General features: G+C 36.9%; 3 protein-coding genes across 6 annotated transcripts; 1 reads left to right on the top strand and 2 right to left on the bottom strand.

The window, feature by feature from the left end:
- The first annotated feature begins 645 nt into the window (after window positions 1-645).
- Window positions 646-6,990, top strand: LOC106618413 (serine-rich adhesin for platelets). 3 transcript variants are annotated; one of them, XM_014236163.3, is made up of 10 exons: window positions 646-802; window positions 887-1,182; window positions 1,609-1,746; window positions 1,809-1,942; window positions 2,064-2,179; window positions 2,259-2,577; window positions 2,636-2,773; window positions 2,850-3,517; window positions 3,608-3,932; window positions 4,816-6,990. In XM_014236163.3, exons 2-10 carry the CDS (start codon window positions 1,058-1,060, stop codon window positions 5,913-5,915), a joined length of 3,063 nt encoding a protein of 1,020 aa, XP_014091638.2. In that variant the 5' UTR covers window positions 646-802; window positions 887-1,057; the 3' UTR covers window positions 5,916-6,990. The 3 variants fall into 3 exon arrangements, with proteins under 3 accessions (XP_014091638.2, XP_036213327.2, XP_014091637.2); XM_036357434.2 differs by having other exon boundaries at window positions 650-1,182; window positions 2,639-2,773; XM_014236162.3 differs by having other exon boundaries at window positions 650-1,182.
- Window positions 6,991-7,173: 183 nt separating this feature from the next.
- On the bottom strand, window positions 7,174-10,759 carry LOC106618420 (SH3KBP1-binding protein 1). Its single transcript, XM_014236172.3, has 5 exons — window positions 10,413-10,759; window positions 9,002-10,281; window positions 8,802-8,921; window positions 8,599-8,738; window positions 7,174-8,543 (listed from the first exon to the last, which is right to left on the bottom strand). The coding sequence occupies exons 1-5, from the start codon at window positions 10,466-10,468 to the stop codon at window positions 7,698-7,700; spliced, it is 2,442 nt and encodes an 813-aa protein (XP_014091647.2). The 5' UTR covers window positions 10,469-10,759; the 3' UTR covers window positions 7,174-7,697.
- Window positions 10,760-13,354: 2,595 nt separating this feature from the next.
- FBXO11 (F-box protein 11) lies at window positions 13,355-23,069 on the bottom strand. Of its 2 annotated transcripts, none has more exons than XR_004975432.2 (10): window positions 22,072-23,069; window positions 21,494-22,015; window positions 21,371-21,433; window positions 20,392-21,287; window positions 19,555-20,310; window positions 19,240-19,420; window positions 18,788-19,128; window positions 16,116-16,849; window positions 15,759-15,974; window positions 13,355-15,706 (listed from the first exon to the last, which is right to left on the bottom strand). XR_004975432.2 is itself a non-coding variant. In XM_070106122.1 (10 exons), the coding sequence occupies exons 2-10, from the start codon at window positions 22,163-22,165 to the stop codon at window positions 15,845-15,847; spliced, it is 3,717 nt and encodes a 1,238-aa protein (XP_069962223.1). In that variant the 5' UTR covers window positions 22,166-22,239; window positions 22,719-23,069; the 3' UTR covers window positions 13,355-15,844. The 2 variants fall into 2 exon arrangements, 1 of the variants encoding a protein (XP_069962223.1); XM_070106122.1 differs by having other exon boundaries at window positions 13,355-15,974; window positions 22,072-22,239; window positions 22,719-23,069.
- Window positions 23,070-26,225: the final 3,156 nt, after the last annotated feature.

The following is a 26,225-nucleotide window of genomic DNA, read 5'->3' as shown; positions in this document are numbered from 1 at the left end:
CCAACTTTGATAACTGAGAAGTGGTGAATCGAAAACATCGTTACTATTTTTATTTGTAAAATTGTTTAAAAATATTGTCCAGATTTATATATACATACATGTACATGATTATGTGTAAGAATGCAACTTAGTTTAATAAAAGACCTTGTTCCGATAAAAAATATACCTGTGTTATATATTACAAAAAAACAACAACAAAATTTAGAAATTTCGAATTTTTTCATAGTGTTAATTTCATTCAGATAAGCATTTTCATACAATTGACACTTTTGATCGCAAAAGCATTTTTCCCACCCCACCTATCGACAGAACAGTACAGGAATGACTTTTTGATTTCATGGAAAATTGCCAATCGTGGCTCTTAATTGACTGAAGTTGGTAGTTCCTTTTTGGGTGCTTAAAAGTTATTATTCACATTTTATTACGTATGCCGCTTCCTTCACGACATCTTAAAAAGATTGTTAACATAACAGGGCAATGTGCATCATTAAATATGGTATAGTTTGCTAGCAAAATTCATTTGAAATAAACAATTGCCTTGTGTGTTTAAGAAATGTTTCATTACTTTTTCGAACACGTGGCAACATTAAAAAAAACATGACAGCCACTTCGTTTTGACAAGTATCGACGTCGACGCAAATTAAGTTCTGTCAATGTCGAGCTTCGGGTGTGTGCGTGTGCAAAATATAAAAGTTGGTTGAAAAAAATTGTTTTCTTTAGTTTTTGGGTAATAAAACCGATTTTACAAAACTCAAAATGTACATTCAACTAAAGAACTGTTCAAAATCGTTCAATGATATATGTAAGTCATCTGCGTCTAAAAAACAGTGCAGACAATAAAAAAAAACCTATTCAACGTATCCGAAATATTTATGTTTTTATGCAGGAGTGAAAGGTGCATCAAGTCACTTAATGAGTGTGTTGTGAATTACGATAAGTATTGGTACAAACAAATTTAAATGTAGTAAAAATCCAAAAGAATACTAATATAATCAAAATCAGCGTACAAACGCAAAGAAAGCAAGACTTAAAAAAAAATCCAAAACCTCTAACCGCGATGAAGTTGAGGGAAAGTACTGGAGAGGCAGCGTTTTACTACGCTGTTCTGCTAACAGTGAATGTAACGTTGACGGCAATGGTGCTAATGGCGGCGTGTCTCTGGTGCAGGCGCCAACCTACAAAGTAAGTCGAATTGACCAATGTGTGCTGCTATAGTAATAGTAGATTTTGTTTTAAAGAAACCTTCATATTTGAGATATCCGTATGGTAATTGTAAGTGAAACTAAAAGAATTAATTTTATGTAATTTTTTTAGGAGTAGGTGGCATGCATAAACAATATTTCGTTAATATAGTATACATACAAATATATTTACACAATTTCATTGTACAATAAAATGTCGCCGCAATGACTACGTCAACAAAAAAAGTGCAACTCAGGGCTTACCCTGTCGTATATTTACAAAACATACATCAATTTGTATATGTACATATAAATGTGTAGCCCCCAGCCTTATAATGAAACTTGTAATGCTGTTACAATAAAAAATTATACTTTAATATATTATTATAAAGTTTTTTAGTGAAAGTGAATATGCTTATTCTTTTAGAGATGAGCTGGGAGGATTAGAAGGAATGGTCAAAATGACTAACCCAGATGACATAATGGAAGTTAAGGTGTTAGCAAATAGTGAATCGCAAACGGACCTAAATACTTCTGCTGTTTCAACTAGTGATTCAGAGAAACGGTAATTAATTATATACTCTCAATTTACAAATACAATCTGGAATATATTCGCTTATTTACCAGAGCAAGCACTGCAGCTCATCGAAGTCTACCAGACATACCAATTGTAGAAGGTAATGGCGATAATGGATCCGAACTCTACGAGACTGTGGCGGATAAGAACCATTTAGTTGAGGAAAACGACCAAAACCAAAGTCGTAAGTGAAATGGATGATTGTGAAATCATTAAATTATACTAATTATTACATAATGTATAGTAAGAATATTTATAATTATAATTTAATATAATTATTTAACAGAATTTTTTTTTAATTTCAGCTGCACCCAGTTTGAAGAAACAAATAAGCGTATCTCAACACAGTTCCATAAGCCAAGCAGATGACATTAGTTCGCCCTATTCCAGGGTTAGGAATCCACCTCATGACTATGCCAAAGTAAGACTTGTTTTCCAAAACATACACTTCGATTTGACATCTAATATTATGATGTATTTACTGTAAATCTGTGTTAAAGGTTCGCAACGCGGAACACCCCTATGCCCAGGTAAACCCACCGTCAACTTCCGCGGCAGCTGCTGCAGCAGCCATAGTGGCTGCTGGTAATAGTAATAGTAACGCCATTCACAGTAGTCAGCCTCCTCAGCTTAATGGCACAGTTTCGCGTAACTCAAATCACAGCAGTGCTTCACAAAATCTTAACGATTCAATATCTCACGCTGAAATCCCAGCTGCGTCGGCTATAGCCGGAATGATCTCAGCCAGTCAAGATCTTCCTTATATGACGCCGCCTATAATAAGTCAACACTTTAGTGGCGATTCACAAGATTCTTCAAGTAAAATTCATTCATATTCTTAAAAGCATTGTATTTTTAAAATAACGGTTTTTTCTAGAAGGTTACACTAGTATCAGCGTTCGAGAGCCCCTAGCCAATATACTAGCTCAGCAACCTCCGAAACAATCGCAGCGAGTAGCAGCTTTGACCCGTGAAACAAATGATTCACACTATGCGACTGTGTCTGATGATTCAGGTTAGATAAACAGTTTTGTTAAATGTTTACATGCACACAACTATTATTAATTATATTGTATTATAACCATATGCAGATGAAACTTATGCAGCTATCGAGGATCCGAATATTCGCAACAATCCAAATGTCCTAACTGACATTTACACAAGCGGCTCGGAGACATATGCACAAATCCAGCCCATGCAATCTAACTCTATGGTGGTATCGGTGGAAATTAATAACATAACCAGTAACGCTAATCCGAATTCTAATGAAGCACATATTAAAAAAGCCCAATCAGCAGACAATACAGCGATTACAGCGTCTGCATCAAACCAACATCATCAACAAACCACATTTGGTAGTCAGAGCCATTCTAGGCCTATTTCTGAACATGTTACCCCGATACCACCACCTGTAGACAGCTTGCGCACACAAAAGCACTCCAGACAGGCGTCCTCGTCATCAAACAACAGTTCTTCAATCTGTACATTAGGTTCACCAAAACCAGAAAAACGCCAAGCTAACTCTCCACTACCACCAACTCCCAAATCGAACATTACCTCAGGTCGAAGTTCGGTTATATCTGTCATTGAATGTGGCGGCGGTACTGGAGATATAAATATAAGCGGAATTTTAGCAGCGATGTCGAATACAGTAGTCATCGCTTCAACCGCATCAACTAATGCAGTCGACGGCTCACCGCAAAAGAATAAAACCAAAAGTCTAAGTCCGTCCAAAGATATCGAAGGAATGTACGCCAAGGTTAGCACCGAATTTAATCTATTTCAAATTACTCAATATAGAATTAGTGACGCGTTGTCAATTTGTTTTATAAACATAACCAAATTTCAGGTGATGAAGAAAAACAAATTGTCGCAGCACTCAGCTTCCTCTCAAAACAGCTCTCCAGTAATGGCCCGTAAAATTGGTGATCACCTCGGGATTAGTCCACTGGACATGGCGGCGGCAGAGCTAATGGAGTTGAATCGCGCTAACGTATTTTCGATTCAAAATCCCTCCGGTGATAAAAGTCGCATCCGCAGCAACAGTTATGGTGCCAAGGATCATGGTTATGAAACAATACCTGCGGATGGATTACACCGATCATCGGCTTTAGAAAATCGAAAATCGGATTGCTATAGCAGTATATTGCATAAAGAACGGCCAAAAGAGATGTGTAAGTAGCTCGCAGTCAATTGTAGCTTATTGTTTGTGTAAATAAATGAGAAACGGTTGACGTATGTTAAGTATTTTCTATTTGATGTACAATTTATTTAATTATTTCCTTCTCTCTCTCCTCCTACTCCCTCCAAATCGCTATGAAACTATACAAAATTTCTATGTTCCATAACTGAAAAATAACGCCTTTAGTTGCGCGTAAATGAGATATTTCAGCAGTTTTACTTTTAAGTCAACGAAAAATTCAGCAATATTTATTTGGAAGCAGCGGTTAGTATATATAAGCTATTTACTAATCCCAAATTAGTATTTCCGATAATAATTCATAATATTTTTTATGATCATGAAATTTGCATGTTTTTAACAATTAGAATTTACCCAAGTGTAAACTTTTAGGATTTGCTTCTCTGTACATCCACGACAAACACTGACTTTCTTTTTTCTTTGCTATCACTCACACCCAAATCACTTTTAAACTCTTAAAATATGAAATAATAATCAAATAGATGTTTAATTAAAAAATAATAATTTTAGAACTAATTATACTTAATTATAAAAAAGAATGACAAGTTTAATATATAACATAGATATAGATATGGGGATAAGTATAATTGTTTCGACACTATGTAGAATCACATATATGAGTGCATACTTTCATATGTATATATACGATGTAACATGGCCATATACTTACAAACATTAATTTTTACTCTCTTAAAACGATTTCGATAACAAATGGTGGGGCAAGTAGCGAGATTTGCATGTTCTTTTGCACTGGATCATTTTCCTATAAGTAATTATTAAATTTTGTCACCCACCTCATTCAAAAAAGCTTCAAATAATCAGATAATATTTAATTATCTTATATTTCTTTATTTTAGTACACATAACCAGTCCGTCTTCAGCAAAAATAAAACCACCGATAGGGTCAGACCTAAGTAGTGACAAACATTATGAGACTATTGCCGTGCCGCTTGATACAACGAACAACAGCGATCCCGGCTATGAAACCCTAGAGAAGCCAACCAAACCAAATCATTCACAAATAGATAACGGGAAGAAATTTTCTGACTATGATCCCAATTACGAAGTGCTTGAGGGTCCGAAGTCGACTGGCCTTTCCGATGATGGCTATGCTAAAATCAACGAAAGAAAGCCTTTGGCCGTCGACGAAGATTCTACTGATGGCTATAGCAAAGTAAAAGGTGAAGAAATCGAAGAAGGAGCCACAGGTGGTTACAGTATAATTGCAACCGATGCCAATCACAACTATGCCAGCATCGCCGAATCGAAAGCTGAAATAATTAGCGCCACCCCAGATACCGAAGACTCGGATCACTATGCTCGCATTGCTGAAGCACCGCGAATACCGCAATCTGCCTCTGAACTGCCACTCAGCAATACCCAACATTCATCAACGGCAAAGCTTGAGGTGAGCGTTATTTCTACTGGCACGCATGATACTCTAGCGATCACCTCACCTTCATCGGTCAACTCATCCTCATTGCTAGCCAACAGCTCCACATTGTCATCCACCAACGCGCTAACCGGCAGCAGCAGCACAGCCAGCTCGATGAGTTCACGACAAACTCCATCGACATCTTCGCAATATGAATCGCTTACAGGCAGCGAAGCGGATCCCAATTACGAAACCGTCTGCTATACAAACACAGAAAATGAAAATCCATACGAGAGGCTACAGACCGAATACTCCGATACACAACTGAGCAGTAGTCCCCTAACGCCAGACGAGCTGCGTATACATACACACAATGCTACAGCAAGAATAATCGATGCCGGCAGCCCAAGCGCCTCGTCGACAGCAGCAACAGCAACAAACTCCAATTCAACAGTATTGTTAAAGTCGACAGGGAATGGGCTAACGCCAAAAACGGGACACGAGATACCAAGAGCAAAAATGCAAAGTACCAGTGAACTGAATTCCACAGATGTAGTAGTCGATGATTACTTTCAAGTTTAGTAAATTAATTAGAGTTTAATTGAGCTATAAGCAAATATTTTTTAGTAACAAATAAATATGTTAATATATTTATTATTATACTATGTTAAGATTATATGGGAGTGCTCCCATACGTATACCACGCGAACGCACTAAGTTCTTCCAAATGGATGTGACAGCAAAGCTGATGCCACTGCACGACACATTTCAAACACTTGTTTGTTGTTTTAGTGTAGTATTGTAAATGCCAGCAGTACATATCATTGAGTATGACGCTACTGCCTCAATTTTGGCATTTATTTTAAAAAACGAAGGAGCAGAAGGCTCTTCTAGCATTCAACCACAAATAAATCACACTTTGCGAAATATTCCCGAACTATATACATATAAACGCAGTCGCTTGGCTGTGCGTTAAATATTTTGTAAAATCATGTCAAACGTCCGTCGGCTCAATCTTTGGCTGAAGCCCAAGCTGACAATATGTAAATATAAAATAAGTATATTTTTTAATATTTTCACTCTTGCACACGTCTACGTAAGCATGTTAAAATATAAATCATTAAAATGTAGCTTTACATATGTGCATATGTATGTTATTATTTATTCATAGACAAATTAAACATTGTAAAAAATCGTCACGTGTCACACTTAACCATTTAATGCAACTATATATTTCTATATACCTATAGCATAGGCAAACGACCGCAGAAATTATTAAATATAACAACAGCCAAAATGTGAAAGTAATACGAACAGTAATACGGTACGCCAATCGCCAAGCGACAAAGCAAGGTGTAATTAAGATTAAGATCTAAACAAATTAGTTTAGTACAATTACTGCAAATGATGCGACTTCAATTGAATGTTTTAAACATTAGCATTTAATCATTTGTGTATTTAAGAAGCGGCTTACCAATGTAATACTTGAGTTTATAGCACAATTTATTATTTGTATAATTTTTAAGAAATGTCTATTCTTTTATACTTTTGTATTGTTTACTGTTTTCTTCCTTTGGTATTTGTGCAAATTAATATATGTAATTTGTATAGTTAATAAAACGTGTTTATACTTGGAAAAATTCTCCATTGCTACATATCTTTTAAAATGTGTTCTTTTTTCGAATGTAAATTTTCGAAAATCCCACGTGACGCTTCAACTGCACCGTTAAGGTAAGATTGGAACCGTTACGACTGCGCGCAAGATTTAAGGTCCCCTAAAATATTGGATGCAGGGTGGTTGCTTAATATCTATTTGTGCGAAATTTGAAACATAATCTAGTACTCGATTTGAAAATTTTATTTATACATTTTTAATGTTTACAATTTCACATCCAATTTTCTTTTGTATATAGTAATGAGCATGCTTATATTTTAATTTATACATATGTAAGAAAGTAACATTATAAAAATTTGGTAATTATATGTGTATATTTCGATATATTGAGACAAAAAGTGTGCTTCATAAACGAGTAGAATGCATTTGTCTAAGGATATTGTACAAATGATCACCTTTAAAAATCACTTCAACAAAATATAAGAATAACGTCAAGTTATTTTAAAATATTGAGGAAAGGCGCCCCAATTTTATAGTGCAACTCCACCTTTCCAAGGTCCTTGCAGAGTTCCTGCTGTGATATAACGTAACAAGCAAACATATATAATCGAGCAGAGCATTATTTTCAACAATTTGGGAATATACTCAATTATAAGTCTAAACATTAGCAAGGATGAGGCACGTCCAAGCAACGACACCTCTGCAACAGCAATAGCCATTGCTGCCAAACTACACGCGTCTTCCGCATTTCAATCCACGTTGTTACCAATGCCTTGCGATGCTGGCTGTTGTGGGGGAGAATATTGCTGTTGTTGGTGCTGCTGCAATTGTTGTAGCTGTTGTTGTTGTTGGGTTTGATGCTGTTGCGGCAGAAGTTGCGGAACCACATTGAAGGCACCTTGCTGTGATTGAGCTTGGGGCTGTTGTTGTAGTGGTGTTTGTTGTTGGTGCTGGTTGTGCAGCTGATTAAGCAGAGCTACATTGCTCGCCTTCATACGAGCTATTGCGGCGTTTGCCATGCCTCCAACCATCGATAAACACGGTGACATACAAGGCGTTGAGCTGAGACTATTACTGATTTCACATTGGTCAAGTAGGCGGAGAAGCTCGTATGTGTCTGGTCCGCCAAAGGTATTCTGTTGTGGTTCACCTTTTGAAAATAACGCCAACGCTGTAGTAAGATCCCACATTTGAATAACACCATTACAGTGCCCTGTCAAAATAAATCGTGACCCCATACGAGATGAGACTTCACACTCGTGCACACAGAAAGAAGTGATAGTTGAACTATCCACCGACTTTATAATGCAAACACGATCACCATTTGAAGCTAAACGTACATAAAGCTGATCCGTTTCGGGTACAACTTTTTGCACAAAGATCTGTTCATCATAATCGCCATAGGGACCAAAATCGTTGCCAGCTGCATAACTGTAATGTGAATCAGTAGCTTCGAGTGACACTATTTTAAAAGAGGCCTCTGGTGTCGATCCAGGTTGTGTAGAGAGCATGCCACGAAAACGAGTTAGGGACCAAGTGCGTACATGATGATATTCACTGCAAACGGATATTAGATATTTCTCCGAGAGGGTAACCTGGGAACAATTTCGGTAAACATAACTCAGTACAATGAAAATATGAAACGCATACCTTAGTTACGGGACTTTGATGTACAGTAAAGGTTTCAAATAAATGTGGACCGTGACCGGCAGTCTCCGGGTGTTGTACAATAATACGCACTGCACCCGATTTCGTTCCATATGCTATCTCTATCCAATTTCCACTTATACCTGAAACAGCATGAATTGTGAATATTATAAATTTCTGTTTTGATAGGCTATTTAATCACTTACTGGAGGTTTTTGGAGTAAGATATACGGAAATTGCTGTAATTGGGTCCAAGTTTGGATCCTTATACAGTTCAGTCACCAATAAGTCATTATCCTTCATACGAAGTGGAAACTTTTGCATATCTGCGAGCATAGAAAATGTTTGTAACTGAGGGTGTGTTTCGAAAATACATGTAGCTTATTTATCTAATCCAAGTAAGTACCTATATAATAAATTGAACCGTTGTTACAGCCAAGAAGTAAAAACGAACCAGCCGAGTCAAAAGATAGCACTGGAACCAAATCCTGAATTTGCCAATGTTGTGTCATCGCGTGCCAAACACCGATTTTTCCAGACGATGACAAAGCAACTAATTGACTGCCGATGAAAAATAAATATTCAACTCGAACATTTAAATTGAAAGTTCCTACATCGGTCTTATTGCCCCCCTCATGTATGCTCCAAAGGCGTATTTGACTACCATAGGATATGGCTACCATCTTACTTGGAGTAGGTTCAGCAGTGGATGTGTTGACTTTTGAGTTGATTGCCATACGTTCGATGGTTGCATCGATATGAGGCGATGTGAAGACTAGTTGCCATCCACTTGAATCCTTAACGCGATAACAAGTTACAAAATGAGCATATGCTACTGCAATCCAGTTTTGATGGGCCTTGATTATTTGAACACGTAGTGGATCGACCCAGTTTGATGTCAATGTTGGGCTGAAGACTAGGCCTACATCATTCCGTATTATCTTATTGAGGTCGGCAGATGAATTTCGAGAATGACGCATATAATCAAGAGATGCAGTACGTGAGTGTGTAGACGACGGAACCGCAGGACCCCAATTTCGTACTTCCCCGCCGACATTGACGTTTGGTCGTCCGCAACGCAAGTCCCAAGAAGAGTTCCGTGAATGCGATGACGAATGTCTACTCGATGTAGATGCTGTTTCTGGAACACGAACCATCGAACCAGGTCGAGCGTTAGCAATGGAAGAGGACATAATCCCGTTTGAAGTTGATGGCAAGCAAGGTTCCATAGATCCTGACGTTGCCAGTATATTATAAGAACCATTGGAAGATCTATAAGAAGGTAAATCGGTAACACCACCAGAACGGTCTTCAAGAACCACTGGGCCGGTCGATGTTACTGTCGTATGAATTAAATCATTTGATGGCATCATTGGCGCTGGCAAATAACCATAAAACAGTACATCGCCACATGATGAATGATTCAAGTCTTCACAAAGCGCTAACCGCTTGACCAGCGGAGTGATGCCATAGTACTCCGATTCATGCCTTAATGCTCGGATTTCACAATTCTTGATGTCAATATCCTTGGTTCGCAAATAGTTCAAAATGATTGAGAACAACGAAGGATCACGATCTATGAATATAGCACCAGTTTCATCGCGTAAACTCGAAATGCGTCCGCTTAGCAGCGCTGTGAAAAATGTATCTGGTATCCACGTCAGCGTTTGACGTGATGTAGAAAATCTGTAATGTACCACGAATATGTCAAAAAAAACCAAACTTTTACACACTAAAAATAACAAATATATACTGAATAAGTCTATATTGGACAATTGTTAGCTTATCTCACTGTACAGATAAATATATATTTTTACCGCTGTCCTCCAACATTTAAATTTATCAGGTCGCCATTATGTGGAAGGTAGGCCATCGTATTGTTGATAGCGCCTGTATAGAATTGCTGGTGCTGCTGCAACAGTTATCTGATTTCGTTGCACCTATCGTTATAACTATAATGTTTCTCTCACTTAAAACGTATTTATTCTATAACTTTTCCAAAGTTTATACTTCAGAAATAATTCAGAATCTTCGCATTGATCCCACCAAATAAACTTTTTAGTTCTGATATGTATGCAAGTATATTCAGCCTCGAATTTTCAAGTAAAAATTACTTATGGAATGCAGAAAAAAATTATGCTGCAAAAGTGAGTACTGTTGACGTTTTTGAGTTCTTTATGCCGCAATGTTGCCAGAGCACAAAAAGGGAAGTTTTTATGAACATGTACACACTGAAATTAAATTAGTCTCATTGCACCCAATCAAATCTGTTAAAAATAAAAAAATTAATTTTAAAAATTAATTTAAAATTTCTAATAAATCAACTCTGATGAAACCATTTTTTACGCATTTGAAAAACGTAGTTAATAATTTTTTCGTCAACAGCAATGAGTTTGTACTTGAAACTTCCAACACACTCCACAAATCTTCCTTTTTCTCATGTATTGTCTTTATTCGTTCACCGCATTTTACTTTGTAGCGGATTACTAACGCACTGAGAAATGTTTCTCAAGAAACTTTCGTGCATATGCTCATTCGAATAACAATTAAAAATGTACGAAATGCTTATATTCGATATCCAACTGTTTTCGTTTGGTTGACACAAACACGGAAATTAATCACGATCCACGTACTACGGCTTAAACTTATTCAAATATTCCGAAAATTTATTGATATCCGGTTCGTATGAATATTAAACGAATAGTATTATTTGAATAGTCGTAACATTGTGACTATTCGAATAGTCGTTCTTCATCGAGTATTTGAATAAATGAAAATTGTTTGAAATCCAAGCAGCCTTTGATTTTTTTTTTTTATTGAACGGTTAACCTAATAGTCGAAAATGAGCGGTTAATCGAATAACCGACACCTTACGAATATCCGGAGAGTGCAAGCCGAATATTGTTATTCAAAGAATTCCCTATCCGGTTAATCTTCTTATAATACGTTAGTCAATTAGTCGAACACCAAGAGCTCTACCACGTAGCCTTCAATGTTATTTGCCAAACTTCCCATTAATTCCAAAACTCCCCTAACAGTGATTTATCGGCGTTTCGTTTTTACGATGTCCGAACTGGCTGACGTTTACATTTACTTTACCTAGTTCATGTTTTGCACTGTTTCGAATTCGCGCCGGTGGGTCTCTCGTTATGGCGCAAACGTCTGCTTAAAACTACCAAGATCTATGTTTTCAACGGCCCTCAACCGCATCGCCTAATTCCTCTACTCTCTGCACAACTTAGGGGGAATTCTATAGTTGTTCGCTCAGTGGCTACGTCTATTACAATACCCTAGTCCAAAGATACTTTTTTAATTGTCAGCTTAGTAAATTATTGATCCTTTCCCTCATAATCCTTTAAATAAATTAAATAAATTAATTATTTTTACTAATATTTAATTTTTCTTGAAACATGTCTCGTAATTTCTCACCATGAAATTATTACCTGTTGAGGACAAGTTTTCTCGGTAAAACCGGGTCCGCATTTTCCAGATGCATGCTAAAATGTCCATAAACTTAAATAGTTAAAAAACTCTTTTTTCAATTGGTTTTAAGTAAACTTTAATGTGTAATCAATATTATATCTATGCATGTATCCATATTGTTAATACGTAATTACGTACAAATAATGTATGTATGCTTTTTTTCTTTTTATGTTATTTGTTCTTTCAAACACTTATATGAGATATAATGTTACTGGTTATGTTGTCGGTGATTCATTGTTAAACCAATTGTTTACTCATCTTTTTTCATTACCAAAAAATAATGACTCGATCCGACCAGTCATTTCTTGAGGACAACCATTTAAATCTACTGACAGGAGCATTTGTTCCATTGGGCAAAAATGTAAAAGGCCTTTGCCTTCGTTGATAATTCACTCTTCCAAATTAGTTTTTCTCTATTGCCATACTTTTTATTTGCCCGTACTTTCAATGTTAATCAACGTTCATTGCACTCAGATTTGAGCATTTACTTCTACGGCTAATTGAATAAAGTCATTTATTCGTTTTATTCTTGATACTTCGAAAAGCACATAGAAAAACCAAGGGACTGAGTCAAGACTTGCCAACTCTACTCTGATTTTTAGGAGTAGTAAGAGACAGCATATATGCATATAGAACAAATTATGTAAAAAAAAAAATACTACTGAAGAGTTCTTTCGCCTTTCTTGCAAATAGCAAATGATGAGAGACTGACAAGTGGATAATATTGCTCCGTTATGACCTTATAAAAGTAGTCAAACTTACAATCCTACAGAATGCAAAAAAAATTGGGGCTATGACGATAAGAGACTTTCTGGAGAGTACAAAGAGGATATTATCTTTAATGTTATATCCTCTTGACTGTAAGTAAGACGTATTAAGCTTGGTTTAGTGGAGTATTGTGAATGAAAGTCATACCACAAAAATTAAAAAAATTTTTTAGAGCGCGATAAGTACACTAAGTTGTCATTTATGTATTATATCTGGTTTCCAAATAAAAAAAAAAGAACATGTAAAGTTTATAATTGTTTCCTAAAAGTCATTTTGTCCTAAATGAGTCAGTCTCACCGTTGTAACTCATGTAAGTCAGCTCTACGTAACCAGAACTCAAAAAACTTTGGGAGCATGATCTATGTCATTACAACAGCAACAAGGATCAGTCTTACAACAGCTGATATTCCTTTAAAATATTCTTTTCTGAATTATCTAACTTTGTTTAGTTGCGGTTATTGTATATTGTTATGGAACTCACACTTTCGAAGAAAGAAATACTACTACATATGTTTTGACAATTTGTTTCCAAGCAAATATGTTGTTCACAGATTCGATAAATGTTCCTATGACATATACGGGATAGTCTGCATGCAGCCTTTGGATATTTTTGAACGTATAATTATGGTACAGCATGGCGTTTACATACATATCAGCTTATTCTATTAATATTCTATTTAACTTTACTTAAATCCTAAATGACACACTGGAGCACATAAAAATCATTTTAATATAGAATTTACATTCGGTGTGAAAAATTAAATGAAAGGCATACGTTTAAGGATAATTCACATAAAATGTGTTTTTAGTTAAAAAAAAAAAAACATTTCAACAAAAAGACAAACAATTAAAAAATGTGTATATAAAAATAGTAATGGTAACATTAAAAACATGTAGTCACTTTTCATTACATATCAAATGGTAATATTAGTGTGTCTTATCTGGCACTCATACATACATATATGTATTCTTAATTAATTACTTTGACTATAACTATAGCTGGGGCAGAGTAAAAAATATTTATCATTTTTTTTTGAAAATTTTCTGGTACACGGCGCGTGCGCTGCTAAGCCCCGTTATATTGCTCATTCCTTACTTATGCATATGCAAATATGTATGTTTAGTTGTTACAATTGTGCAGAGCCGTAGTTGCTCATATCTAAATATCCATACAATATGTTCTATAATATATATATGTACATATGTATATATAGTGTATAAAATTTTTGATTTCGCAAAATTAAAAATTATTGTAATACTTAGAAATTGCTTCACATACACTACAGCTACTACACACTAAATATGTGGACATCTACTGGACGAAACTGAGGTTAAAATGAAACAAAATTACCCCTTTATTCTATGAAATACGTATGTATATATGTGTGTACGTTGATATTGAATGCAAGTAGTGCGATAATGCGAATACCGTTAATATATAGATAAATATCTTTTATAACCTAATAACTAATGTAAGAACATTGTACATACATTTAATTGCATGAACGGACATTTTTTTTATGCTAAATATATGTACATATGTGTCTGATATATCCATCATGAGATGATGGCAATTTACATGCTTATTTTTTTTTAAATATATTATTTCCATTATTTGTGTTACAAAAAGTTGAATTGGCAAACAATTTGCGAAAAGTTCACTGGATTTATGTAATACATTTAATGCTTTGATAGTTGTCTTAAGAATTTATATTGTATGGCCTAAATGATGCAACTAAAAATATAAGCTTTGTATATATTAAAAACTATAAATAGGTTTGACAATCTACAAGTTTTTCGATCATAAATTATCAATTGTGTAGGCTAACTCTCGTAATGTCACAATATGCATGTGTGTGTGGGATATACAACTATGTGCTTTTGTGTTTTTACTCTGTGCGAATGCCTAAACGAAAATGAATATGATCTACTTCTATTATAAGCGTGAATATTGATCACTTAATTGTCTCTAATTGCACATTCCTTGATTTCCAAAGCGCGGATTAAATTTTTATATATAGATTAGAATTATTTCCGGTATTTATACTTTCACTTGTAATACACAATCTATACAATTTGTACGAAGAAATTGTAACTAAATTACAAGATATTCTATACTTAAGTTTTTTTCTTACATTTATGAATACATATAACACCAAAAAAGATGGCTCGTTCCTAAATGGTCAATCAATATACTAAGGATGTTAATTTATAAAATTTGAAACGAGCACTTAATATATTTTAAAGCAAAGAGTTTAACTTATACGACAAATTTAATTTCCGATTTATTATACACAAAAATGTGTATAAAACAATATGCACACAAATATAGAAAACACATAAAAACAAAAACTATTCGAGTTTATGCTTATGTAAATTTCAATGCTCTTATTTAATGTTATTAGCAGATTTGTAAATTGAATTCAATTGACACTCATAAATTTGATATTAAGAAGTATACTACCATACCGAGCAGGACTACTAGGACCTATGGGGTCCGCCATCCTTATGTCAGTATGAAAAAATTGAAATTCGAATTTAAAAACGCAACCACCAAGTCACACCAGTTGACATCAAGACCACTTCCTTGCATTTGTTACTTCGCTCCACACAACTTCCTTCAAGAAATCAGCCGCTATCAGGCTTTCGAACGATTGTTTGACCTATTCCAAGTGATCAGCTTCAATCAGTTCAATCTCGAGCTCAACAAATTTGAGGTTAGCAAAAGATGTCTAACCAACTCAATTGTTTAGGTAAACGCTGTTTATTAAATGTTTATATACCGACATAAAAGACGGCACACCTTGTCACGTTCTCGTATACTAGCTTTTTTCAATCAAAGTCAATAGGGTCGAATGGCCTATTAGAAGAAAGGTCAAAAAATGGCATCCGACTTTCTTATACTCTCTTACTAGATCGTTAATTCGAATCAATCTTCATTTTTTCAGTCCAGTTCATTTATATTAGATTATTGGTATTTATTAATAGATAAATGATATTAGTTCACCATAAGAGTATGAGATTCCATCGGAGCTGCTGAGTCATACAGAGTATCCGTATCCTGAGTGGGTTCGCCTTGCAATTGACACTGATTCGAAAGCGTACCAGCACCGCAATCACAAAAAAAGCTGAATAGTTAAAAAACGAAATGTGCGAACATTAATTACAATAATAAATAAACACATACATATGTATGTATATACAAGTAAGCACTAACAATGTAATGTTGTCTACTTGAACATACTTAAAGGCTTTCCATTTGAACTTACCGGTCATGTCGTATAAATTCCACATCATGGCCTGCGTGACAATTCTTAATGCAATTGACACAAATCGCATTGCGGTCAGTGGTATTACAGGTTTGACAACGATAGAAGTCGTGCATGGGAAATGATGTATAACTGCTAATTTTGTACAGACACTGCCCTCCGGAGACTGCCTTTTCGACTTCGTCCTCGTTGTTGAATATATTATTGCCGCGTATAATGGGCTGAACACCGCTCGCCAGGCATAATCCACCGAATTTATTTTTAAATATTTGATTATGCTCTAATGTCGCAGTTGCATTGTTGGTGATTTCGACTCCAGCTGCCTGACCATCGTAAATACGATTGCGTCTCAGAATTGGATGAGATTGAGTAGAAATGAGAACACCAGCCTGGGTATTGCGAAAGATGTCGTTCTCTTCAAGAATACCTTTGCCACCATTAAATATACAAATGCCGCCGTCGCGCCCATCATATATCTTATTGCGTTTCAACGTCGGATTTGAATCAGTTTTTATCCACACCCCAGCCATTGCATTATCAAATATTTCATTTTGCTCTAATAAACCGAGACCCCCATTGTAAACTAATACACCACCGTTTTGTCCGCCCCAAATTTTATTTCCACGTATAACGGGATTACTGCCAGTACGTATTTGTACACCCGAGTACAGGTGATTAAAGATGTCGTTGTCCTCAAGTTTTCCATGGCCATTATCATAAAAATATACACCCACCTACAACAAGAGACGTTATGAATTAAACCGATTTCGATTCGGGTTCCAAATGACAACATAGTTAATTAAGTACTCTCATCTACACATTTCTACTTATTTATGCGGAATAAAACTGAATGGAAATACTTTAATTTTGTCGCTGTTCCTACGACAGTCGGTCTAGGTAACCTAAAGGGTCTCAGACCCTCATCAAGCCAAAAGCTGACAGCTAAACAGTATTATTTCGTCAGGTGTACAGGGAGCGGTTTAAAAACAGTTTCAACAAGTAAGGAAGGGCTAAGTTCGGATGTAACCGAACATTTTATACTCTCACAAAGTCAAATGGTATTCTCGTTTTAGATTTCTTTGTGGATCTTGCCGTCTTGTTCTATGTTGACCGATATTTTCGGTAAAAAGTCAACTATAGGCACTAGTCCACATATTCAGTAGCTAGGGGCTTGAACAGTTTTGGTTCAATTTAGAGAAATTTTGATCACAAGGTGGCATATTTTAAACGCATTATTCGCGCAGAGTTTAACCCCGATACAATCATTGTTGCTTGATTTACATACTGGAAAGTGAAAGAATCAAATGGAATTTAAAATGGTGTTATATGGGAAATAGGCGTGGTTGTCACCCGATTTCAACTATTTTCACACTGTAGGTAGGGTGCTAAAAACATTTGCTTCCAGTAAATTTTGTTATTATAGCTTTAATAGTTTAGGAGATATGCACATTAAACCTATTACGGGCGACACCACGCCCACATAAAAAAAAAAATTTAACTACAGATGCCCCTCCTTAATGTGATCCTGTGTACCAAATAACAGGCGGAGCTTAGTTATCGGCTATTAGTCATAAAAATGATTTTTCCAGTCATGATTAGGTTCTGCGTTCACGTGGTTCCCGCTCTTAGGCTCTTTACCGAAAATATGCGAAAAATTGTGGAGAAAAACCTTAAGGTTTTAAGAGCAAAAAGCGTTCAAATGAGATATAACATATGTTTTCGACATTTGTCTCTCTGTTTACTTGAACGTATCCTTATTTTCCAAACCAAGTTGATATTATATAAATATATGATATTTTGTTTCATGTTTTCTGATTTTTGCAATGTAAAATGAAAATAGAGATTTAAAAATAAACGGGAGCAAATTTTTTTCCGATACAAAATCATTGAATTGTGAGCACAAATATATCCAAAATCGATCTTATATCGAGGCCAACAAAACTACTGTAGACCAGTGTAATTAATTTTTTTGAAAAAAGAACAGCGCGCAAAGTAAGCGAGCAGGGAAATAGCGAGTCGAAGACAGCATCTATATGTGTTGTCTTGATCGATACATTTACTCAAATGTGATGGGGTGATGGGATTCAATACAAAATTATACTCGTATATCTAAAAAGAGTGTGTGCTAAGTACTGTAAGAATGGTGTCTAAGTATCTAATACTCTTTAAGTTTATATTTATAGAGCGATTTTCCGCAAATTTGAACATTTTGAAGTTATTTATATTACAGCTTACATTTTTGTATATTTTCTTCGACATTCATATGATCCATATCAAGTTGCAAATCTTGACTTAGTCGTTTAGTGAACTCTTCAAATGATTGTTTTTAAACAATATATCTATTTTCACACGACTATCACTGCACAGACAGACAGAAGTGTCGACCCGCTCCCACGACAGTCGGGTCTACGTAACCGGATTTTATCCGACCAAGGACTGTCAACTTGGCAAAATTCTACCGCTACAACAACAACAACAGAAATGTCGACAGATAGTCCTAAAAGATATGGCTTAACCATTGCGTATCTTTATTGTCAAAATTTTGGTATATAACAACCGATATACATAATCCAAAACTATTTAAATTATATATCCCACTCAAAAAGTTCAGATCTGTTAGTTTCCTTAAAAAAGGCAAGTAATTACATTAATTACTAAACTAGCTCACTCACCTGTTTTCCAGAATGTATGCGATTTCGGCGCAAAACTGGAGTACTGCCTGTTGTTATCCAGACACCTGCCAATGTGTTGGAATAGACTTCGTTTTCTTCAATAAGACCTTGCCCCTTTTCATGTACGTATATACCCCCATGTTGGCCGTGATGGATTTTATTATGACGCACTATCGGATCACTATTTGTTCGTATCTGTATACCAGCCAAAGCATTTCCATATATATTATTATGCTCGATAAGCCCACGACCTTCTCCAAATATGTATACGCCACCTTGATGCCCATTATATATCTCATTCTTGCGTATAGTGGGATTACTATTTGAAGTTATCCAGACGCCTAATTTAAATTAAAATCATGTTAATTTAAATATTTATTTGATATAAATAACTAAATGTATAGAGTCCCTGCCCACATTATTATTATTTACCTGCCTATTATTTTATTTACCTGCAAAATTATTTGAGTGTATGCGATTCTCAATGAACTGTCCCAAACCATTCTCATGCACATAAATTCCGCCGGTTTGTCCATGATGTATCTCACATTTGACTACAGTAGGGTTTGCACCTGCTTTCACTTCAAAACCAGCAATGCGATTGTTGTGTATATCGTTCTTCTCAAAGTAACCCTATAAAGGAATTTCGATTAGATTTTATTAATTACCATTATAATAATTTTCTATTACAGGTTATGACTTTAGTAAAATATTACATGTATTATGTACATATGTTCAGTTCATTTACAAAAATCTTTTATACTCACCATGCCGTTTTCAAATGTAAATATGCCCACATCGCGTCCATGATGAATGTGATTCTCTCGCATAATAGGACTGGCAAAGTTCTTTACCCATATTCCGGCCAAAGCATTGCGACTTATTTCATTGTGCTCATAAGTTCCTTGAGCATAGTCCGTTACATAAAGACCAACATTCTCACAATCGCTTATATCGCAGTTGCGTATGACAGGATTAGCATTAACACCGCTAACACAAACAGCTGCGCCCACAACCGATGAGCTGCGTATAATGCAGTTATCTACTGTTGGTGAGCAATTCTCTCCAATATCCAAACAATAATGTTTATGATGAGACACCGTGGATGTGACATCAGGAGAGAACTTCAACGTCAAATAGCCAACATAAGCATATTTGGCACCTTCAACAAACATCATAGTGGAACCCGCTTCACGTTCTAATATGACGGATTCGGCCACGTTTCCAGATGCTGCACCAATCAAAGCTACATCCGATTCTATATACAAATATTCGCCTTTGTAATGACCAGCATGTAGGAAGATAAGTGGCCCTGGATGATCCGCGGGTTGTATATTTTCTTCATAAATGTTCGCTACTGCACTAATATTACTACCAAAATTGCTTGCATTAGCAATACCTCCAGATGTATTTGAGTTGCTTGAACTAGCAATTGCTGCAGCTGCGGCACGTTCTTCAGGATAGTCCAACGCTCCTTGTATTGTATTGAAGAATAATATACTACGACCGGAGTACTTTTTATCCTTTAAAAGTAAGGTTACAAAATTAATAAATAAAAAACAATCTTGGAGTAAAACATAAAAGAAACTAGATAATACTTATACCTGAAAACCTGCACGAACATGTACGCCACGGTAAAGTTGACGGAAACTCTCTTTCCATGGATTGGTAAACTCAGATTCTTCTGGTTTTTCAAAGACGAATTTACATAGTTCGGAATTAAATAGTGGCATGTCATATTCGAACACGGACTGATACAATCGCTTCCACAATTCGGTATCGTTAGCGATAGTGTTAAAACGTTTACAAACAAGTGATAGCCGACACAAATCCTGCTCTAGAAGATATGAAAATATGGCGAGCAGAACTTCGTCGGGCATTTCGTATTGTAAGTATTGAGCTGCAGTTGGACCTGCTAGCATGATGCTCCCTGTACAGGCAGCAATACATGGCACTTCTGCAGTTTGTGCATACAAACGTCGTGATCGCTTGCGAGCTGGTAACATAAAATTATTGTCTTCAATTCCGCCAATCGGAAGAGCACTGCAATGTTGTTGCGGTATTGAACTGTGCACTGTAGGCGATGGACCCAATGGTGCACCAGTAGCGGTTGAATTTACAGGAAAAGTGGCACTAGTTAATGGCGCATGCACAATGGCTGATGATGAGGATGATGATGATGGCATAACAGAGATGGATGCGGTGTTGCAACTTCCTCCCAGATGAGGCGGTGAGCCACAAGAAACTGATTGCGAGTTGCTGTTGTTCGTGTTTGAAGTTGCAATATTGCTGCTGCTGGCTGTAGAAACTGTTGTAGGAGGAGATGAAAGTATAGCAGATGTACTGGTATTACACCAATGATCATGTCCATTAGCAGGCATCTTGCGACGAAGATCATATGGTGATTGATGTGTACTATTGGTCGCGGATGCAGATGTAGATGCCGTTACATTTGATAAAGAGTTGCACAATACCGAATTAGAATAATGTGAGTTACAATCTGCAAATATTAATAAAAAAATATTAATATTACCGTTAATCCTTTTAAGCAAAATTCATTATTTTGAAATATTTTTTACTTACTGCTCGTATGATTTACAATATTAGAATTGCCGGTACTACTATGAGTTGAACTACTTGACGGACCTAAATTAATCGTAAATTTAAATCAGGTTCAGTATTGATGTTTTAAATATCGGCAATTACCTGGACAAGTATTACTTGATCCAGAATCCATCAGGTGACCTCCCACAAAACTTCCTCCTCCATTAAGACCTGACGATCCTATTATATTATTAGAGCAAGAAGATCCAAGCATGTTTTTTGAGTTGACTACCCCAAATGAGCAAGAACCTGACATACCGCTAGACGTAGAAGGTCCTGAATTTGATGATTGTGAACAGGATGCCCCAGAGACATCCACAAACATCTCTGAGGAAACTGCACCAGCAGCTGTTGACGTTGCTGCTGTTGCTGACGATGTGCTAACTACAATTGCAGCTGATTGCGATGATGTATCAGCAGAAGAACATGATGCGACTGGCGATGTCGAATGAGAATGTGATTGAATTGCCGATGAGTCTAGCGGAGCAGGCGAAATATTTGAGTTTGTAATATTGTCATTATTTTGAAGGGAAGGTGCACCGGCGTTAGAACTGGAATTTGCTCCAGAATGTGAGGCAGAACTTGGTCCGGGAATGTTTTGCTGCATAGGATCCATTATGTTACCTTAAAAAATAAAATATTTTGTTCTATTTTTCATTTAATCTTATTTATTTACTAACCGGATGGACGATTTGGTAAAGCTATGCGATTGACACCTTTTCGACGGGAACGACGCACGTATGAACGTGACGATGTAAAGGAAGCGCTGGGCATTTTTCTTTTATAAATTATATGATTATTTTTAAATTGATAATAATGATTGATACAATGTCCTTTTCAAATAGTAACTATGTAATAAATATACATATTACAAATAAATAAGTGAACTTGTGCAAATACATTAACATACATTCACTCAAGACAATTTTCTTTGTTTGAATTTACTTATATTATTATAATTTGTTTTTTTTTTTGTACACTACATAAATTTATGTTAATTTTTCCTTCTACATATAGCACATTTTTATTTAATGTTAATAAGTCTTTTAGTAATGCACATTCGATTTTTTAGTCACTGCCGATTTCTCAGTTTATCCTTACAAATTCGGACCGAGCAAAAGGGAAAGGGTTTACACCAGCTCGATTAGAACGCCATTTTCGGTAATCGCAGTCGCTTTTTCCATTTGGATTTTAGCTGACAGCAGTCACTGTTAACTCCACTTCCACTTTTTCTTCTTTATTGTATATTACCACCATCGATGCCTCCGCTTTTGTTTTCGTTTTAATAGACATTGAATTTTACGCTTCTGCCCGGCCAAACACTTACCAAAGTAGTACAACCATATTCAAACTGATGGATTTGCATCCATTTCTTTCACACTTATATTATTTGAAGCAATTTGCCTCTATATAAGATTTTTGATTGGTTTTCCCTACAAGCTTGGTAAAATTGGTATTTACAACTGAAAGATAGATTTTTTGTACATATTTTATATTTTACAGAATACGGAATATTCACTTATATTTTAAAATCACTACAACAAAAATTATATTTTAGTTTAGTTAATTTGTATCCCTTAAAATAGTTTTATTTTTAGTTTAATTGGCACAGCAAAGTTTCACACAAGTATTTCGTCCATACACGAGCTGAGCGAGGGTCGGCGCTCTTTGAAACGGTATACAACTGTGAACTGTCACAACAGTTGTAGCTGTCAACACTCTGAGATTGCACACACTACATAAAAATGTATTACGAAATGTATTTGCATGTATTATTTTATATAAAATGTTTACCCAATAACCCTTTCATCGTGTATCTATCACGGTGTTTTAGAAGAAATTACAGATGAATAACATGGTATTGCATTTGATCGCATTTTCTTTAAAAATTTTTGCAGAAATTTCTTTTAAATTTTTTATCAGTTTCTTAATTTGGGGATGTGTGCAGGTCGCCCCCGAGTTGGTGTATTATGGGTAACGTTAAATGACCTGCGGCCTTTCAACTCATTGACTTGACCTTAGCAATAGATTAGAATTGGATTATGAGTAGGATTAGCTCTTTAGGATTTTGGTATAAAACTGGACTGGTGGTTGCGTTATTCTGCCATCTGAGTATGATGGAGTGACACCAATCAGAAATGGCTGACGAGATATTGCTACAACTGCCCCCGTCCCTTTAAGTTAGCAGAATAGATGTATGTTAAGATGACTCCTTCTTTGTGCTGGTCGGCTCAGAACACAGAAACACCTTGGGACCATTAAAGGCAAGTGATGCTCTTGGGGTGACGAAACCGTCGCCAGCTAAAAGCAGTGAATGGATGGCTAACCCAGTCGTAGGAAGTTCGGGGCTAGGCCATTCTATAAACAATTGGCAAGCGATGGCAGCCAAAATCGTAGGACGCTATGGTGGCAATCATGCTGAACAGGTGGATGGAGCCATCTTTCGAGAAGAATGGAAGAGAATAGCTGCGACCATCTCTGCAATCTTCCTGAAGGTAGTCAGGGGAAACTCTGGGCCACCTCTAAAGTGTGAGAATGCTAAAGCTGATGGCGCTCAGGCTCCAGATGCGTTGGATATGTCGGAAGGGGATGGTCAAACGACCATGGAAAATGACCCGGTCCTACCGGACATAGCGAGTACTGGAGGCGGTTCGTCAATCGGCGACTCCGCCCTCAACCTTGAACGGCTGTTCGAACACAACGCGGACGCTGAACTAGCCCCTCTGGAGGAGAGTCTGAAGGATTATATTCTATCAGATAAACAAGACGGATCCGATCGTCCTGGTCCAGGGACCGTGGCTAAGTAGTAACGGTATCTCTGGGTTAGGGACGAGGAGACATAAGATGTTGATGATCAGCGATACAGGTAGAATGCCTGTGTGTTGGTCCGAAATTAATTACCGGTATTTCTTTTACATAATTTCAGTAACGCTGATGGGGTGACGGCAAATTTAGAATGCGACGCCGGAGATTTCAGGCTAATCTCAGCATATATGCCAGACGATGATAAGGTGGAACCACCTCCCATATTGCTGAGGCGGACTTTGGCTGAAACGTCGCGAAGACGAACCAGCGTTCCGACGCCAATCACGGCATTTGATCTGAGGCAGCTCGGATATTAATAGCAATACATTATAAGCCAAAACTTGTTTATTTGTAATAGAAGAAATTTTCCTACTTTTGTTACTGACCTCGAACGCAATTACATATCTGATCTCAGACTGGAAGGTTCTCGAAGAGAACTCCTTCTGTGATCACAGGTACATCGCGTTCAGTATTAACAGTCTTTTAGAAATCCTAGAAATACAAACTGAGACTGGTATCGTAGGAGGCTCCACCAAGCGCGCAGGGGTTGACTCATTGCCCAGCACTGACTCGATGGACCAGTGCTTCGAAGTCTTCAGCTCGGCGTGCAAAGTTGCACTGGAGAGCTGCTGTCCACTGAAAACACCGAAGGGCAGAGGGAAACCGCAGAGGTGGGTCAACGGACGATTGGGCGTAATATAAAACGTTCATCTCGGCGGCCAGTAAGAGTTCCCACGTCATGGCCAAGGACTATAGGCCTATCAGCTTCTCCTCTTTCTTACTGAAAACGTTTGAGAGGCTGATGGTCTGGACGGCCGGAAGTGGCCTCGCCATTAATCCAAATAAAACTGAGATGGTTTTATTTACTAAGAGATATAAGACCCCGGAGGCACCACTGCCGCGGATGAGAAGCATCTAGCTGCAGCATACGGATACAGAGAACTATTTAAGGGTCGTCCTAGATAGGAAGCTTTCAAGGAAGCCAAATATCGAAGAGAGAGCAAAGAAGGCACCGATTACCTTATACTGCAGAGGATCTATTAGAAAGAGGTGGGGTTTCTCACCGACAGAAATTCTGACTCTACGGCACCAAAGTCAAACCCATTATGTTCTATGGAGTGTGTTATGGAGAGCCCTAAAAAACAAAATGTCCGCTATTGCAAGGAAGCTCGAGAGAAATCCTCACACGCTTTGATTTTATACTGAATCTTTAAGATCCTGGAGTCAAATCAGACTGTGGTGGCTTTTTCTCTGTCCACATAACCGCAAGGGAGCTGTGGGTGGGTAGAAGTCGTTGGAGAAGCCGTGCGGTGAGCTTATTTACGGATGGGTCAGAGCTTAGGAGGAGGTTGGTGGAGGGGTATACTGTCGGGAACTCTCTAACAACTTCAGACTATTGCGTTTTTTCAAGCGAAGGCTGTTGCCATCAAGGTAGCGGTTTATTTACTGCCCCGGTGCAGCCTCCTTCAGAGAAGTGACTATTCACTCTATTAGTAAGACGGCGATAATAGCCTTAAGCTCACTAATCGTGCGTTCAAAGCTGGTTAATGAATGTCTAGCCTCTCTATCAATACCAACCAACAGGCTATTGCCCTTTTGACGTCCGTGCTGTAAGTTTGAAAATTCTACCCGACGCCAGCTGCAGAAACTGTATGAAAGAGGGCACAGAGGGTAACACTTCCGCGTTTGCGCGATCGAGGCTTAGGCACCTGGAGATCACACTTTAGGATGACCCACAGAACTGACGGGAAAAGAAATAAACACCTGAGCAAATTTTTATTGACCACGAGGCGCTTTACTGACATATTATTTTAAAATAAAGGAGTTAAATTTTTATGGCATCACAAAGGACTGCGTATAGCAGTCCAAGTGCGATCTAACCAAACCTATGTTAACCTAACCTAAGACCAATTTGGCAAATCTAACGGACACTTATGACCAATTCACATAGAACTTTTGCTTTGCTTTACTTCCGACATTTGTTTTTACAGAAAAGTTCGATGTACACTGTATGAGTACGCATAAAAAG

Source organism: Bactrocera oleae, chromosome 2 (assembly GCF_042242935.1).
Source record: "Bactrocera oleae isolate idBacOlea1 chromosome 2, idBacOlea1, whole genome shotgun sequence".
In the NCBI taxonomy this organism is placed as follows: Eukaryota; Metazoa; Arthropoda; class Insecta; order Diptera; family Tephritidae; genus Bactrocera; species Bactrocera oleae.
The sequence above is the reverse complement of the archived record's forward strand: the minus strand, read 5'-3'. Positions and strand labels throughout refer to the sequence as shown.

What these genes read in the sequence shown, in the direction of transcription:
- LOC106618420 (XM_014236172.3), bottom strand. Translation starts at nt 10,468, where the DNA reads ATGGCCTACCTTCCACATAATGGCGACCTGATAAATTTAAATGTTGGA. An exon ending in TTAAATGTTGGAGGACAGCG is followed by an intron (nt 10,282 to 10,412) that starts GTAAAAATATAT and finishes GGTACATTACAG; the next exon opens with ATTTTCTACATCACGTCAAA. An exon ending in ATCAAAGTCCCGTAACTAAG is followed by an intron (nt 8,544 to 8,598) that starts GTATGCGTTTCA and finishes AATTGTTCCCAG; the next exon opens with GTTACCCTCTCGGAGAAATA.
- LOC106618413 (XM_014236163.3), top strand. Translation starts at nt 1,058, where the DNA reads ATGAAGTTGAGGGAAAGTACTGGAGAGGCAGCGTTTTACTACGCTGTT. An exon ending in CGATTCACAAGATTCTTCAA is followed by an intron (nt 2,578 to 2,635) that starts GTAAAATTCATT and finishes GGTTTTTTCTAG; the next exon opens with AAGGTTACACTAGTATCAGC. An exon ending in GACTGTGTCTGATGATTCAG is followed by an intron (nt 2,774 to 2,849) that starts GTTAGATAAACA and finishes AACCATATGCAG; the next exon opens with ATGAAACTTATGCAGCTATC.
- FBXO11 (XM_070106122.1), bottom strand. Translation starts at nt 22,165, where the DNA reads ATGCCCAGCGCTTCCTTTACATCGTCACGTTCATACGTGCGTCGTTCC. An exon ending in ATCAAGTAATACTTGTCCAG is followed by an intron (nt 21,434 to 21,493) that starts GTAATTGCCGAT and finishes CGATTAATTTAG; the next exon opens with GTCCGTCAAGTAGTTCAACT. An exon ending in GAATTTATACGACATGACCG is followed by an intron (nt 15,975 to 16,115) that starts GTAAGTTCAAAT and finishes TTAACTATTCAG; the next exon opens with CTTTTTTTGTGATTGCGGTG.